Here is a 17094-nt window from a genome sequence, read left to right as displayed (position 1 = left end):
TAATATTTATAGGATGGGTTTATGGAAGCGTCATTAAGTTAATTTGCAATTAAATGCGTGATTAACTGTTCATGTGATCAAATTGAACAAATTTGATTGGTCGATTCGCGTTGTTAACTTTTAACAACAAATTAAATTTTAACAAGGCTTTCTATAAACTGTATTGTATTACCGACTTTAACTGATTTGTCTGACTTTAAAATAAGACGTTCATTTAATTGTCTATTTTTCTTTATATTCTACAATGTTAAAGCATTCCAAATAAACCTGCTTATAAGAGGAATTTTTCAAAATTGCTTTTGATTAAATTAGCAAGTAGGTTCATTAGTTTCACCTTGCTTTTTGCAAGGCTAATGCATAACTTTAATAAGACAGAAGTGATGTACAGAAGAATTTACTCAAATATCAACACATCAACAAATAATACACCGGCTTAGGAAAATTTCATGGAGAAAAGAGAAAATTTGTTACAACTCACTCAACATGTCGCTGAGAAACTTGATGAAAGTGGCAGAAACTTACTCTGAAACGGGATGGAGCAACTAGTGCTGCTAAGGATATTTAATGTCAATTCTTTAGAATTCTTTAGTTATCTTAACTATTGCATTATTATATAAATTACTGAATAGAAAGATAAAATTCATTAATTTAGTAAATAAGATAATTTTTCTTAGCATTAACTCACGGTATTCCATGATTGTTTATTTTATCCTTTTTGTCATACTAATGTTCTTTTAAAATCGGCGTTGGATGTAATGTGCAACAGTTTTAACCCAGGTTTTAACAAAATTAACAGTATTCATTTTTGTTCTTTTAATTTCATAAAAAAATCTTGTTTTTCAGTTTTTGGGCTTATGTTTAATTTAATAGGAAGGCAAAATTTAAAGTTTAATGTTAGTTTTCTTGCATTTTTTCCCTTATTGTATTGTTTCTACTTTTTAGTTTTTTAGTTTTAGTTTTAAGACAACACGTTTATTTTAGATGTAATTAGATGATTCACCTGTTGAAAATAAATAAATAATAATAATAATAATTATTATTATTATCATTATGATTTATTATTATTATTATTATAATTAAAAGACTTAACAAAACCCTGATAACGGAAATCTTTTTTCCAAAAAGTTATTTGATAACTTATCCATCAGATGACATTTTTCTTGCATCTAAAACAATAATCACAACGTTTTTATTTTTTTGTTTGCCGTTATTTAAATAACGACATTTTTTAAATTCTTTGCTCTGAAAACTTGGAACGGAACAACTGCGCTCTCTTGCGACATTATCGAAACTATCGTGGTTGAGGACATTTTATTAGTACGTCGTTTCGTATCCTAAGCTATAGTAATCTGTAGTTTACGTTTTTGCATTTTTTGAATGTTTAAAACTGGAATCTTATGTAAATTTTTATCAAAATTTCTTCCAACAAAACCGACGCCATCTTTTGCACTAATAGTGTTTTACAAGAAGGGTTCTAGTTTTCGGATTTTTGAAATTGAAATGGGTAGTAATAAAGCGATCCTTAATAAATTCGATTTTTAACAGTAAAAAATAATAAATAATCAGTATTTAATTCATTTTTGCACAGTAAAAAATTTAAATGACAAGTAAACCACGTACAGTATTTTATTAAAATTTTTCCAAGTAAAAAAATCGTATAAGCACAGTATCTAGTTTGAGTTAGCACAGTTTAAATAATAAACGCTCAGTACCTAGCTTGCATGCTGGGGCTTCGCCCCAGTGAACTAGAAGGAAACATACTCCTTGAATGATTAAACTCGAAAACCTAAAACTCGAAATGTAAAATTCTACACTCTCTAATTTTGAGATGCTATTATTTACTGTGAATTTATTATTTTTACTGTGCAATTATTATTTTTACTGCGCATTTATTATTTTTGCTGTGCAATTATTATTTTTATTGTGCATTTATTATTTTTACTGTGCATTTAATATTTTTACTTTGCATTTATTATTTTTAGTGTACATTTATTATTTTTACGGATCAAAAATACTTCTCGGTTAAATAAAATACTGTGTATTTAATTTGTACCGAAAATGCAGTCTATTTATTTAAGGTAATTATTAAAACTAAATTAATATGTTTGTAGGTTATGTAGGAAAGAACTTTTTTGGTTTGAGTCACTGCTTTATACCTTATCTTATTGTTGTATTTTCATAGTTATTGTTTATATTAGGTTTTTGATTTTAAATTTTTCGTCATATTTGATGATGAAAAAAAAAATATTTTTCCCCACGCGTGTTTTGTTTGAGTACCTACCTGAATAAATGAGAGCAAAATATACAAATCTCACACTCGACACTATCTCATAAATAAGAGCTTTAGAGAAGACGACACGAAAGAAGCGTAATTAGTTACCCATGAAGGCTCCATCGGACGAAACAAAGACTGAAATGAATGCGTTCAGAAACAACCCTTTCTGCATAATTAAGTAGGATTGAACTGGCACAAAGATGAATGTTGGGAATAATTACAGTCAGGAAAAGTGACTCAACAAACAACTGTTTATTCTAAAAGAGCAAACTGCGATCAGTTATCAAAATTTAGTATCGATTTGCAAGAAATACGCCACCTTAGGGACGCGAACGTGAGCAATCTGGAATTGCTACATGAATATCTATGCAAAAGCGCGAAAAAGAACGGGAAAAATAACAAAAAATTTCTATAGCAATAATGATTAAAGTATGAGGGTAGAAAAAGTTCTTATTGAAGCGCATTAGTTGGACATAACACCCGGTGTAATGGACGCTTTGCGTCTGGACTCTTAAAGCGCCGTTTGCTCGGCGTCTAGAGGATTATCAGCGACGCTCGGCGTCAGTAACCGGCATCCGTCGTCCGTGGATGCATGTTTGCACATCGAGGAGCGGTAGTGCGCGTGTTTAAACCAACTCTTATTTAAACAATTTGTAAGTAAAATTGATCAAAATCCAAACCACAAAACTCAATCGGATTTTTTCCAATTGAGAAAAATGGTGGAGGCGCCGGTTTTATTCTTGCAAAAATGTAATTTGAATGTGACGTTGTCGTGACTCAATCTTTGAGTAAACAGTTCATTAACAAACATTCTTCTAAAATTTGAGCCTAAACACAAAATCTAGTTCAGGTTTAATTGAGTTGAGTAAAGTGTACAAAGATTTAAAGGTAGATTTATTCATCACAAAAACGAGTCTAAATTTACATTGTTTTCGAATTTTATTTGCAAGATTATACTCCGAGTTTCGCCAAATTCCCAGAAGGGATTTTGCAAGTGAAGATAATTAAATAATTAACAAAAGGAGTTAGTTAAATTCTATGCAAGTGTTTTGTTAAAATTGGGTGTATTTTCTTTGTTTGTCACTATTATCGTTCGTTGCAGACGGGCGACACCGTAATGTTATGGTTCATTCACTTTTATATTGACACAGTACGTTGCCGCCCAAATTTTGTTAGCTTTAGGGAGGAAAATTATAGTGAAATAACAGAATTTTGGTAATAAACAGATTTAGTTACCTTCTTTATCCAACCAGGCCTTAAAGCTTTAAAGCCTTTAGTCACAGCAGCCCCCAGTTGCTGCTAAACACTGTAAACCCATCTAAATTACCGCAATGACAATTACAGGCTTTAATAATTAACTCACCGATTCAGCAGTCATTGGAGAGAAGATAACTCTCGTCAAAGACTTGTTTTGATTAAACAAATTAAAACTGCCATTAGCAGTTTTCTGGTTAGTCTAAAAGCTGTTGATTTTCAGAGTTTGCCGAGTCAATAACGACGAGTAAATTAAGTGTCGGGGTAAAAATTAGTGGTCGTGTCCTTGCAAGAGTTCCCTCTGGATAGAATACGGAGAAAATCACGGGCTATCGCCGCAAAACGCGGCAAAAAAGTCAAGGTAAGTAATGGAATATTTATCCGAGTCACAGAGAAGTCGTGTCGATCAAACGCTTTTATATTTCTCCTTTCAATAATTCACTCTACAACCTGATAATGGTCGTTAGTGTCAGAATGGAGCGTGATGGATTCAGGTCCACTCTACTCTGATTGAGAGGCCTCCAGAGGAATTTTCTTCGGGTTAAAAACCATGAAAAAATCGGTGAAAAGTAGCATCTTTTAAACAGTCGGAATCGCAATAAAACCTCCAATAAGGGGGAGTTATCCGATTAAATACGAGCCCTCGTAAAGATTATAATTGAAAATGAGCGTAAAATTTTTATGCAGCTGCTTTTCCAAAAGTCTTAAAATTGTTTGTCTTGCCTGTTTATGGACTGCAATTTCCGGTGTCTTATTTTTATTAATTGATATAGTTTTGGAGACGAAAACAATTCTACATTTCGGGTTGTTAAATATTCGTTTTATTAGTGCCTTTTTGAGAACTTTAGCTTTGTTAACTTTCTTATCGTCCAGTTTAGTTTGTGTTTTAAACAAAACGGGACCGACGAGCTAACGAAAATCAAATATTTGAACACAGAAAGTAATTTAACTGTTGCTGAATTAAAAATTTAAACTGTTTAGAAGTAGCCGGTTTTAAAATTGGGAGAAGTAAAAATATTTTGGCTTTTTCGCTAAATCTATTTTTCTTTGCGTACGAAACTGAATATTTTGCGAAATTAGTGATTTAAATTATTGATTTCTACTTTTTACAAAATATCTGAAGCAGCAGTGAGCAATATAATTTGATTACTTTTTTTGATAAAAAAAATATTTTCTAACCGCCACAGGGGTTTCTTATTAAAAACAAATCATTAGATACAGCATTCAATATATTAATTTTTCAGCAATTGAATTGAATTTTTTAAATAACCTGAAGACAATAAAATCACTGAGACCTACGAATGAGCGGGGTATTTAATGCTTAGTGTTAGGTTGGTAGTGTTCCCACGCTTGTAATGCTCCGCCATGGCTCCGCCATTTTGCACCTGTCATGTTCTGTGGTCTTGTCAAATACGAATTCAAAATGTGTTGTGCTCTAGATTTAGTATTAATTTTGTTTAACGACGTTAGTAAATAGTTAATAAACGTTTTTAGTTTCTCTTCTACTAATTGTTTATTGTTGACAGTGGATTAGTTTTTAGTCACTTGAAGACATTTACAAGACGAAGATTTTAAATAATTTTAACAATTTTCCTCAGGTAAATGCAAATATTCCTAGTAGATTATTAATAGGAGCCTAATCCTAAACATTGTGATCTATCAAAACGAAAAATAAAATGTTTTTAAGTGAAAATTATTAAAATTTGCTTCGGTACTACTTGAATCGCGAAGTGTTAGTAAGTTATTTCTGTAAATAAAATTAGTTTGAATATGAAGACATTAACATATTAGCGGTTTCAAAATTATAAAAGGGCCAACGTTGCGTATTATCAAATTATTTTCTTAAATAAGATTGATGAAATTGTAAAACAGTAATTAATGATTAGATCTCTCATTGAAAATATGAATTGCATCAATTATTATTTCCTTGAAATGTGTGAATAATTTATAACATCTAATTTAAAGAGAATCTGACGTTGGCGTATTTATAGTTTTGAAACAGCAAATACGTGTTGAAACTATTGTATATCTGCTTTCAGTTTTTTTGCTATCACATCGAGACTTTTATATCGTTTTTGTTATTTTTCAAAATTCAATATTTTTGTGTTAGGTTATTGCATTTACGCTACTTTAATTCATTTGATTTCTATATCTGTACATAAATTATCAACTATAAAAAACTATGACAAAAGAAGTGGTACTAATATGTAACTGAATATATTTTTTAACGAGTTTAGTGTTTCGGAATGAGATAATATTATTATTGTCGCAGTTATTAAATTTACAGTTATGGTTTTAAATAAAATTAACGATCTATATATGTATTAGAAATGTATCAGAAATACGTGTATTAATTTTACCACGTAATACGTAATAAAACTCATCAAGTACAATATCTTTTGTATATATAACATTTTGCAAAACAGCCATTCCATTTTACCAGACGAAACACTGCCAAAATTTTAGATTTTATTTTCAGTTTTTATGAACAGTATGTATCAGTATAAGTAAATTTTTCTTTATAGGAACTTTAGTACCAGCCAAACTATTAGCAACTTACAAATGGAGCTATATTTGTAAAATTTGAAATACGAACAGAAAAAAGAAATACGTATTGATGAATGATGACGGACGGGACACAAAAATGACTTCACATTTTTATCGTTGAATAATCATTATAAAATTCTACCATTAATTCTAACAATTATTTTTGAAGTAAAAGGTGGAACTTGTTAAATTATTGAAACCACGAAACCGAAGAAGAAAGCACTGTGTAACGACTTCTGATCAGTTTCTGTTTACACATAAGGAACGGAACACGTTGGAAGGGATAAAAAAGATTTGTATGATAATAACTCTAAAAAATTTATTCCGACTGGTTTTAATTATTAAAGACAATAACAATATCAAAACTAGATAGTGGAAATTAAAAGTCTTTTGGTGGTTTTTGGCCGGACGGGACTGTAAAAGTTTTAATATAAAAAAGTAACATTAAAACAATTTACTTATCGATTTCCATCTTTTAAATTACCAGAAACTAGTAAAACACTTCAAATATTATTCAACAGTTGTAGTACGTTGTAGTATTTTATGTTATCGCCTACAACGCAATGTGTGTAAATTTTAGAACCCAATGAGTTAATTCAATTAAAATGATTTTTCTCTAACATTTTGAATGTATAACAAAAAAACTGTCACAAAATACATAAAACGAATCGTGTGTTTTGAAAGAAATTTTACATACTAAAATTATTTTAAAATTTTCGGTGTTAGATTGCATTACTCGTGGAATGACTGAAAATTCTTTTTTATTATTTTTACCACAAAACGGTCAATGTTTAATAATATTTTTTTTTACTTTTATGTTCGTAGTAACAATTTTCAGTTCATTTCAAATTGTTTAAATTGTCCATTTTTATCAGCATTTTTATTTTTGTACTCAAGTCGGTTTGATATGTTATTGTTTTTTTAATTTAAGTAAATCTGCAAAATTTATTGAAGAATTAAAAATAGATAAATGTTTTATTCGTTGAGCTTTGTTATCTGTTAAAATTAATACACGTATTTCTGATACACTGTATAAAAGATTTGTTACAAAAATTTTATGTGATACATAATTTTATTCTATGCAAGCCACATAATTTTTGAAATTGGGATAAAAGTCACCATAGCGATAGCCAGTTTTATCACAACCGTTTTCTATCAGTTAAGTGGTGATATTATTGAATATTTAATGAAAGCAGCGCTTTATCTCATTATCAAGTTATCGGAATGAAGTAATATAAAATGTTATTTGCCGCTAATAAATAGCCCCCTCCTGTTCAAATAAATTTACAGCAAAATTCATGTTGTACGAACGCAAATATTGCTCTAGCGTTAATATCTCAACAACAATATTTTTATCAACGATTATTTTAATACTTTTTGTGTGATAATACCGCGAAATTGAGAATTGTCATCGTTGAGCATTAATCCCGTTATTGTGTGATAAATACAGGATGATATTTATTTCTGGTCAGTGAAGAATGCCATAATCCTAAATCTAAACACTTTGTTATTCGGAATGAAATTGGCCGAAACATTTCAGGAATTATAAAGCTATTAACTTCACATTTATCGCATTTGTGTGAAAACAGGTTTTACAATCATAACTTCCGGATCAGTCGAACAATGAATTTTTCATTAACACCAAACTTATCCCTGCATCATTGAACAAACATTTCGGGAAACTTTTAAATTTTCTTCTTAATTATTTAAGTGTTTCAAACTTTTTCCCTTTTAAAGCGTGCCTCTTCAGACTCGTTGAAAAACTTACAGTTTAATTAATTTTGACAAAAATGACTGAATAGTTCCGAGTTGTAAAATAACACATTTCTGAGAGATTTGTACAGTTATTAGCACGCTTTAAGTTGCCTGTGGTCACAACCTCCCACTGTGACTGTTTTTTCATTTTGCAAAATACAATTGATATATTTGCAACCCTTTGTTTGGATTGTTTGGATTTTTGATAAACGACATCTCTGGCTATTACAAGATAAAAAGTTAGGACCGCAGCGAAGGTCCTTGCCCTTTGCAGTCGATATTTTATGGACTTTGTTCCCACAAACAAACTGAATCGAACGTTTGCAACGCTGGGCCCTAATGGATCATTAAAGAAACAACTCCAACTCATGACTCAGTTATAATTAAATTTATTGTCCTAGATGCTCCAACAAATATTAATTAATTATCCTTAATTGCTTGGATCATGTGTCGTCAAGGCAAAGCTCGGAAAAAATGTTTTCTTCTTTGTGTGGAGGAAGCGTTGGAGCAATAGTGATACAATATTGTGAGGTTTTAGCATAATTAGAACGACTTGCAAGGTTTCAAATGGTGAACAACTTGCAAGACTTTCATTTGGCAAAAGGCCAGGTTGTGGAGGAGAATCGAGAGTTAATGATACAAAGGCGGTGGTGTTGCAATAACTGAAATGGAATGAAACACAATTATATGTGACAAAAACTTTCATTAAAAACTATCTGAAAATGAAATATGGGGTCACGAGCATTATCGAATCTTTGTAAAAGATTAATGGACTGGGACGTCGTGTGTGTAAGCACATTTTCCAGTTTGGAGCCGATTAAACCGAACAATGAGAAAATAAACAATTTTTTGTCCATTTTGTTCGCAACGAAGGGTAAGATTCAAAAAAGTTTGCATCTACTTATAAACAAACACTTATGAGTATTAGCGTTTACTTAAAAGTGTCACTTCAACGTAGTAAATACTTGAATTTGTATTCCTAAAGGGATGCTTATTATTCTTATATCATAGAAATATTCACATCATAAAAGTACAGTTGTAGTTTTAAAATGGGAGAATTTTTTTCCTGGTGTATCAGGAAATTCATATTGCTCTTGAATAGAAGAAACCGAGTTAGAAACCTTTTTTTGTTCTAAGATTCCTGTTTTTTGTTTCTTGTTGTTTAAATTTTTTCAAAATATTAAAGACGAAATCTTTTGCAAAATTGTTGCGGCCTTACAGGCTAACTGTTAGCTTTAAAAATTATTTCTATTAATTGCTAATGTAGGACATGATCGTTTTGATTACTTTATTTTTTTTTATAAGAAGTGTCTTCAAAACTTTAGATTAAGTCCGTTTAAATCAACTAAATTCGAACATGCTAAGCATCATACAGGGTGTCCCAGTGACTTGGTAAAGTCCATTAGTCACCTCTAAATATTAGAAAGTAATACTTTTTCTTCCTAATAGATAATAATAATAAGATACTAATACCCTGCCTCACCTACAATTATTGTTAAATATACAGTATGTTTCGAAAATGAGCTACAATACAAACATACGTTTTTTAGATGTAGCTTTTAAAACTAATAATTTTTACATAAACTTTTATTGGTTGATTTTGTTTAGTTTCTGAAATATTTTAATTTTTTTTAACAAAACAAACTTTTTTTTAAAATGTGTAACTCAGAAACTAACACTCTTAGAAAAGTCGGACTTTCACCACTTTAAAGAGGAAAGTTCAAACTTAAATCCTGTATCAATTGATTGGCGCATTGCAATGAGGAACGTAAATAATTTAAGAAGTTTGTTAAGAAGTCGAATAACTTGAAAAAGTTAAATGGAACGCCCTATTTTTTGTTTTTGCTTCTCAAAGATTATTAAATTTTCTGTCTAAAACCATAAAGTTTCAAATTCCGAAAGTTAATAATTAAAAAGATATTTGAGTTTAAAATTTAATTACAGCAACAATGCAGATTATTCATGAGCATTATCGTTACCATAGTAAACCATCCCATAACCATAGCAACTCCACCGTGAATCATTTGATGGAATTTATACGGGAATTTTAAAATTCGCCATTTATTTATTTATTAAAATTTTAATTATTTTACTGTAAAAAAATGAATAATGACCTACGTGAAATATTAAAGTTATTATTATCTGAAAATTTTACTTTTAGACTACTGAAACAAAACTTAATAATTTTTAATGATTTTTTTAATGTTTAAAGTTAAATATTTTTTAGTAATCAGCAAGAAACACTTAATTGTTATTGTTCTTAGATAGACAATTTAAAGGTCTTTTAAATGCAAAAGTAAAAAATAGGTTGTTCTATTTAAAATTTTTAAGTTATTTAACTTTTAACAAACTTCTTAGTTTTTTTAATTTTCTTGGTCGAAGTGAGCTAAGAAAAAATAAAATCTTAAAGTTTGAACATTGTACTTTGAAGTGGTAAAAGTTCCACTATTCTAGAAATCGTAGTTTTTGGATAATACATTTTTAAAATGAGAGTGTTTTTGTTAAAAAAATTAAAATACATTATCAAAAACCAAGCAAAATTGACCAATAAAAGTTTAAGTCAAAATCATTAGTTTTAAAAGCTACATCAAAAAATACAAAAAAGTTTGTTTTACAGCACATTTCAGAAACTTGTATATTTGAAAATAATTTTAGGTGAGGCAGAGGGTTAGTATCTATGACTTAAGAAAATAAAGCTAAAGCTGTCTATTTTTGTTTTTTTGCTTATATCTCGGTAACGGCCCCCCTATCAATTGTTATTTTTTTACTAAAATTAAAGCTGATAAAATTTCCTACAAAATGGTCCTGATCTTATTGTTGTTGGACCAACCTCAAGCGAGCTACGAGCTTTTGAAGTTTGATGTCCACATGACACTGTATAACTAAACATTAGTATATCATAAGTATTTATATGGAAATAGTGTGTGTAAAGCGTCTCCCAACTAAGGGAGAAAAACACTTTCTTCCCTCGGGCTCTTCAGTTGAAGACCACAATTCCGCATGTGGGGAAGACCCAGAAGATTTGATGAAATGAACTGTTGAACTCAATGCATACAGTTCATTATAAGATTTATTCTAAACATCTATATTAAATCATCTATTTATTAATATTTTACTGAACAAGACTGTAAATTCAGTTTTCAGTGTTTGAGACGAAGACGCAAATGCAGCATCCAAAGACGATTCTGAAGACTTCTGTGACTCCTATGACTTCCCCTTTTTCTTCTAATAAAGTGTTGAACTCAATAAAATTGGTTTATCGTCAGGTTTTTAAATCACAACACATTTTCTTTTGAAGCACATTTTTTTTAAATGATTATTTCTTTCCAGCTCTATAACTCGCTTGTGGTTAGTCCTACAAGAAAAAGGCATTTAACCGTTTTGTAGCAAATTTTATCAGCTTTAATTTTAGTAAGAAGATAAAAATTGATAGGAGTAACATTTTCCAAGATAAAAGCAAAAAAACAAAAAAAAGGCTGCTTTAACCCCCTCCCCCTTCTTGAGCTCGCTCCCCAACCTCGGGGACTTTTGATATATGTTTACCCAAGTGTAAAGGAAGCTTTAAAAAAACTCCAACACTAGAATTTTTTTTAATCTGACTGGGCTAATTAAATTAAGTACGAATTGAATTGATATACTATATGTTATTTATTAAGATAAAGTAGTTTTTATTTATTAAATCTGATTGTTTATTACCTATTTAACAAATATTGGTTGTTTTAAAAGCCTCGTTTTTTTCAAATGAAAAATGATAAGTTATACGCGCTATCAGTGTGACGTAGACATTTGAGGTAGGTCAGCACCTTAAAGCTAAACAATCGCCATTTTCAATGCTTTTCTTATGGGCATTTAAAAGTTTTTCGTATTTCTTTAATGCTAGAAGTGTAGGAACATTACTTTTACAGAGAAATGATAGCTATGAAAAATGCAATGTCGTTTCTTAAAGATTTTAGCAACTGAGCTAATATTTCTGTAAGTTGAACACATAAATCCTTTTCTAACCTAACTTTTTTCAAACTTCAAAATTCAGTTTTTCTTAATTTGGACATCATATTGATGTAAATTATTATGTGGCCTTTTAAAACTGAGGGAAAAATGGTTTGCCACACTAATGACATTGGATTTCTTCTGAATGACGAATTCATGGGGTGCAACCGGCGCAACCCCAATAAACGGGTTGTTTTCTGTCCCCCTCCCCCATCACGAGGGATGAATAGCAGGTATACGAGGGTAGAGGGTTCAGGCACATACATGGTTGAAAGTAGTACGGGTTGTGAGTTCTGTGCTTCTTTCGTGAGTGTCTTTTGTTATCGTGTTTTTTCCGATCGTTCTCCATATCTTCGTGTTCTTGAATTTTTAAAATTCTGTTTTTCCAAGACATTATCTCATTTTTGTGGTACATCATTAGGTATGATTTGTGAATAATATTTTGTTGCGATACTTTGATAGTTCATGTGTAGTAGGTTTTTACATCACAACTATGGGAATGTGTTGGGCTCCAGATTGCAAACACTATAGTACTCGCGATAAATGCCATTTTTTTAGTTTTCCTAAGTCGGGAAAAGAACGAGCACTATGGAAAAAATTGTTGAGGTAATTTTTAATAGATGTTTTGATATTAATTTTTAATTGCTTGTTTCATTGTTAAATGTAGAAGAGATGTAGAACCCGGACCAGGAGCCTACGTTTGCAGCTGCCATTTTCGGGATGGAAGAAAGGAAAATGGTCCTGAATTATTTTTGCACAATATCGCAAAAAGAGCCTATTTTCAAGTGGAATCTCCAGAAAAAAAAAAGATGAAAAAACAAGGACTCCCTTCTTGTTCTAGTTCCGCTGAATCATTAAGGTAAAAAGTGAATCCTAGTTTTAAATTGATTTACAATTTGATCATTTGAATAGTGTTGATATACCGGAAGAAACAGTACCATCGACAATGAATTTAGAGGAAGTGCCATCGACGTCTACAGCCGTAGTTGCAGCACCAGCAGATATAATTCAAGATGCTCCGTTAGAATCTATGGGTGTGCAAGCACCCTTGGTGTCACATGCGGCTCTTGAAGCAGAAATGTATTTTCTCAAAAAGGAAAATGCTGAACTTAAAGCAAAAATACAATATCTGACAGTACGATTTTGCTATGAAAATGTTCAAGGAAATGACAAACTCATTGTTTTATATACCGGTCTTCCCAATAGCCAGATTTTCGAAGCATTGTTTCACTTAATCGAAAAGTTGGACATAAAATATTACCACAAATGGACAGTCCAAAAGTTAACTAGAATTGACCAACTCTTTTTAACCCTAGTAAAATTACGACTCAATTTCCCTCAACTTGATTTGGCGCAACGCTTTGGGGTTGCCCAAAGCACAGTTTCTAATATTATTTTAACATTTGTCCATGTAATATATGAAATTTTATATAAACAGTTTATGACGACAATGCCTTCGCGCGAAAAAAATAAATCTTGCTTGCCAACATGTTTTAGCAATTTTACTAATTGTAGAGCAGTTCTAGATTGTACCGAAATTTTCACTGTGGTATCACGTAAGTCTATGTCAACACAGAAATTAACATATAGTACTTACAAACATCATAATACTTTCAAAGGGCTAATTGGAGTTGCACCCAATGGTGTCATCACATTTGTAAGTGATTTATACGTGGGATCAACTTCTGATCAAAAAGTTGTTTTAAATTGTGGAATAATCGACATGTTAAAAACTGGAGATATGATTTTAGCCGATAAGGGATTTTTGATCCAAAATATTCTGCCACCAGGGGTCACTTTGAATATTCCACCTTTTTTATCAAATGTCCAATTTACACCAGAGCAAGTTAAGTGTACCGAAAATATTGCACGTGCAAGAATACACGTCGAAAGGGCAATACGCCGATTAAAATGTTATCATATTTTAAATTTTTTGCCAGAGTCTTTGTGCCACTATGGAGATATTGTTTTTAAAGCGACTGCCGCTTTAACAAACCTCCAATTTCCATTAATTAAAGAGGTAGCAGAATTGTTTCAGGATTGTGATGATTAAAATAATGTAAAATAAAAACCATCTATTTATATACAGTTTATTATTGTGAAATAAAGGAAATATATTGGTCAAGATAAAATTCTTTTAAAATATTGATATTTTCTGACCACCCCGGATCTTTTTCAATTTGAAATATCTCTGTGCACTTTGGTGTCCACACGACAAAGTAGCAGATACTTCGACCAGTGATGTGCATTTGCCCCTGTACTTGGTGGTAATAATTGTGATTGCTGTTAAGATTAATGTCCTCATTTTCATCCCTCCAATAAAAATATTTTTTATCCTTCAGGGCTTCAGACAAACTGTCAGTGTCCCTATATTTATATGGGCATTTAATTTCGAGAATCCCATCTTCTTCCACTAATCCATCAGGACTTGCTCCCAAAAAGCCTGATTCTTCCAACCTACAAAAAAAAGTAATATTACATTATTCATCTAAGTTATACGTGTTAATTATTTTCGACCTACCAAAATCCCGTCTCTTGGACTTTAAGATTCGTCGCTTCTTCAAATTCTCTGAGCGCTGTCTTCTCGTGGGTCTTACCCCACTGCACAGCAGCAACCCTGTCAAGCGAATAGCCTTCCGCCAAATTTTTAAATAAAGAGGGTGGGAATCTTCGTCTACTGCAAGCAGATAGTACCATGCCAAACCTGCTGGCCGTTAAACGATGTTTCCTTGCTACATGCCAATTTTCGTTAACATGTTGGCCCCGAGTGCACGCCTCAACCAGTTTAATGCGTGCCTCATCTATTCTGCACTTCTCCAAAAGAAACTTTTGTTTGTCTATGGCCTGCACGTATTCTAAGCTTTGTAGAATTTCTTCGATATCTGCAATAATTTTTCTGGCTTCTTCACTTGCTTCTGGTCTTAGGAGCCAAGTGAAGCCCACCACATTCGTGACGCCTATTTCGGCACGGAACTGAATAATTTCGTCCTCAGTAGAGGACCTAGACAGTGCCGTATAGTTTGATAATTTCGGCTTGTAAACATCAGCTAACTTAATGACTTCTGTTTGTGGTGTTGTTTTTGATGGGGCACTCCACTGACACTCAATGTCAGTAGCACTTACATTATAATGAGCATAATATAATGCTGCAGCCATATGATGGCAAGCCACGTTGCCCCTTGGGCAGGTACAATGTGCCGTCTTAACCCCTTCTTCTAGGTCATATGAAATCTAAAACACACTTTGTAGAAGAAATGTCTAACAGTTAAATAAATACAAACCTCCACAGTATAATTTAGCTTTTTCATGCTCGGTAGAACTTCTGCAGAAATTCTCATCGGTTGTACTGTGCCATCAAACCTAAATTTGGTGACGTGACCGCTGGTAAAAGCATTTTCTCCCCGAACTAAAAAGCGATTACCGTCCCCAAAAAATTTCGCAATAAAGTGAAACTTAACAATGTGCTTTTCTGCCACTAAAATGCATAAATATAATAGTTTCTCAAAGTATAATTAAAGCTTACTCACTTTCTCACCGACAACGTGGTTCCCTGTATTCTTTTATAAAGTTCGTATTTTCACAAAAAGTCACTTCTAAATTAAATTAAAGTCTCTAGTGGCACAAATTACACCCGCTGCAGCTATTTGACACGTTATTAACGCACAAACACAACCAAAAAACCGAAAAACGTATTACACCACATGTAAAAGACTGGTTGTTTAGCTTTGAGCAACTGACCTACCGTAATAAGAGTGGGGAGGTGACGTCACGACTGATAGCGCGTATTAAGGAACAAGGTTTCTGTAGAATAAGCAACTGCCTTTTAATAAATAACAGTAGATAGAGATAGCCGGTTCAAAAACCACCTCCACCTCCCTCTACTGCGCATGTGTGAAAATGGCGTCAGTCGGCCGCAGACGCAAGCGCGAACGTTTCCAGACCGGTTAATATCAGTTTCACAGCGGTTAGTATCGGTGCGATATCGGTTAATACCGGTTCCAAAGCGGTTAGTATCGGTTAGATACCGGTTAGAGACCGGTTAATATCGGTCTCAGACCGGTTAGTATCGGTGTGATATTGGTTAATACCGGTTCCAGAGCGGTTATTATCGGATAGAGACCGGTTAATATCGGTTTCAGACCGGTTAATGTCTGTTAAAAAGCAGTTCCTGATCGGTTTGAGATCGGTTAATATCAGTTTGAGACCCGTTATAATAGCAGTCGAATAAGAAGTTATATAAACAATAATTCTGATTTGTTCGGTTAGTTTATAACATTAAGCGGTAATGATGGGTACCAAACCAGATCAAAACCTTAAAAGACATATATTAAAAGCAGCTGATTCAATTCGAAAGAAGTATAAAGCCATAAAGTTAAACAGCAGTGAAGCGGATGAGTCAATTAAAAAGCTTTTTCAGCCTGTTATAAATCCTTTAGAAGAAATTTCAATAAAATTGGAGAAGCAATCTCCACCACCACAGCAACAACAACAAAAACAACACAAAAGACCAAAACATCATATTCAAAAGCAAAGGAAACAATTTCTTAAACTACCAAAAAAAGAAAAGATTAAACAAGAACTTGAACTACCAGTTGAAGAAACATATGAACCTAGTACATCACTGCGACAACCAGAAGAAATATATGAGTCATTACCAGAAATAAAAGAAGAAGATGAAGAAACCAAATCTGACACTATGGATGATTTAATTAATAGCAGACATATTTTAGATGAATTTTTAGAACAATATCCTCCAGTTGCGAGAAATGCAATAGAAGCAGTTTTAGAGAAAACCAGTGATCAGACATTTGGTCCTAGATATAATTCAAAAGAGAATAAACTATTTATGGGTAAACATGAATTAATAATCAGTCAAAATGGTGATTTAATTTTAGATAATGAATCATTTCCTGGTACTCCTGGTTTATACAGACTAATATTTTTTAAAAACCCTGAAGATAAATACACTCAAATTACAAAAGAGGATCGGTCAGCATACAAAAAAATACTTGAAATTTCTAATACACATAGAAAAAATAATGATCCCACAAAACAACTAAAAGGTCATAGAGGTGTAAAATATACTCAAATTGTGCAACCAATGTTTACTTCATTTCCTAAATCTCCGTTTATTGGTGAAGGATTATTCACTAATAAACGTGTAGAATATGTTTACTGGGATGACATAAATGAATTAGTGTCACGTCTAGCATTATTACATGCAGCGACAAAAGCGGGTAACAATTCCCATCTGAATGAAATTTTATCAATAGAAG

The 17094-nt window shown here is 32.0% G+C and overlaps 2 protein-coding genes across 8 annotated transcripts; one reads left to right on the top strand and one right to left on the bottom strand.

Annotated features, from left to right (window-relative positions):
- The first annotated feature begins 11583 nt into the window (after positions 1 to 11583).
- On the top strand, positions 11584 to 13950 carry LOC135265241 (uncharacterized). Of its 4 annotated transcripts, XM_064358998.1 has the most exons (7): positions 11584 to 11803; positions 11862 to 12239; positions 12292 to 12424; positions 12486 to 12677; positions 12731 to 13374; positions 13438 to 13514; positions 13570 to 13950. In XM_064358998.1, the coding sequence occupies exons 2-7, from the start codon at positions 11900 to 11902 to the stop codon at positions 13585 to 13587; spliced, it is 1404 nt and encodes a 467-aa protein (XP_064215068.1). In that variant the 5' UTR covers positions 11584 to 11803; positions 11862 to 11899; the 3' UTR covers positions 13588 to 13950. The 4 variants fall into 4 exon arrangements, 2 of the variants coding, with proteins under 2 accessions (XP_064215068.1, XP_064215067.1); XM_064358997.1 differs by having other exon boundaries at positions 13438 to 13950; XR_010335464.1 differs by having other exon boundaries at positions 11590 to 11803; positions 12295 to 12424; positions 12731 to 13950.
- LOC135267144 (uncharacterized) lies at positions 13895 to 15608 on the bottom strand. 4 transcript variants are annotated; one of them, XR_010335466.1, is made up of 5 exons: positions 15346 to 15608; positions 15100 to 15293; positions 14762 to 15049; positions 14340 to 14700; positions 13895 to 14275 (listed from the first exon to the last, which is right to left on the bottom strand). XR_010335466.1 is itself a non-coding variant. In XM_064359000.1 (5 exons), the coding sequence occupies exons 3-5, from the start codon at positions 15154 to 15156 to the stop codon at positions 13912 to 13914; spliced, it is 1131 nt and encodes a 376-aa protein (XP_064215070.1). In that variant the 5' UTR covers positions 15157 to 15224; positions 15277 to 15293; positions 15346 to 15608; the 3' UTR covers positions 13895 to 13911. The 4 variants fall into 4 exon arrangements, 2 of the variants coding, with proteins under 2 accessions (XP_064215070.1, XP_064215069.1); XR_010335467.1 differs by having other exon boundaries at positions 14942 to 15049; XM_064359000.1 differs by having other exon boundaries at positions 14340 to 15049; positions 15100 to 15224; positions 15277 to 15293.
- Between the last annotated feature and the right edge of the window lie 1486 nt (positions 15609 to 17094).

Source organism: Tribolium castaneum, chromosome 9 (genome assembly GCF_031307605.1).
Source record: "Tribolium castaneum strain GA2 chromosome 9, icTriCast1.1, whole genome shotgun sequence".
Taxonomy (NCBI): Eukaryota; Metazoa; Arthropoda; class Insecta; order Coleoptera; family Tenebrionidae; genus Tribolium; species Tribolium castaneum.
This window is presented reverse-complemented; position numbering and strand designations above follow the sequence as displayed.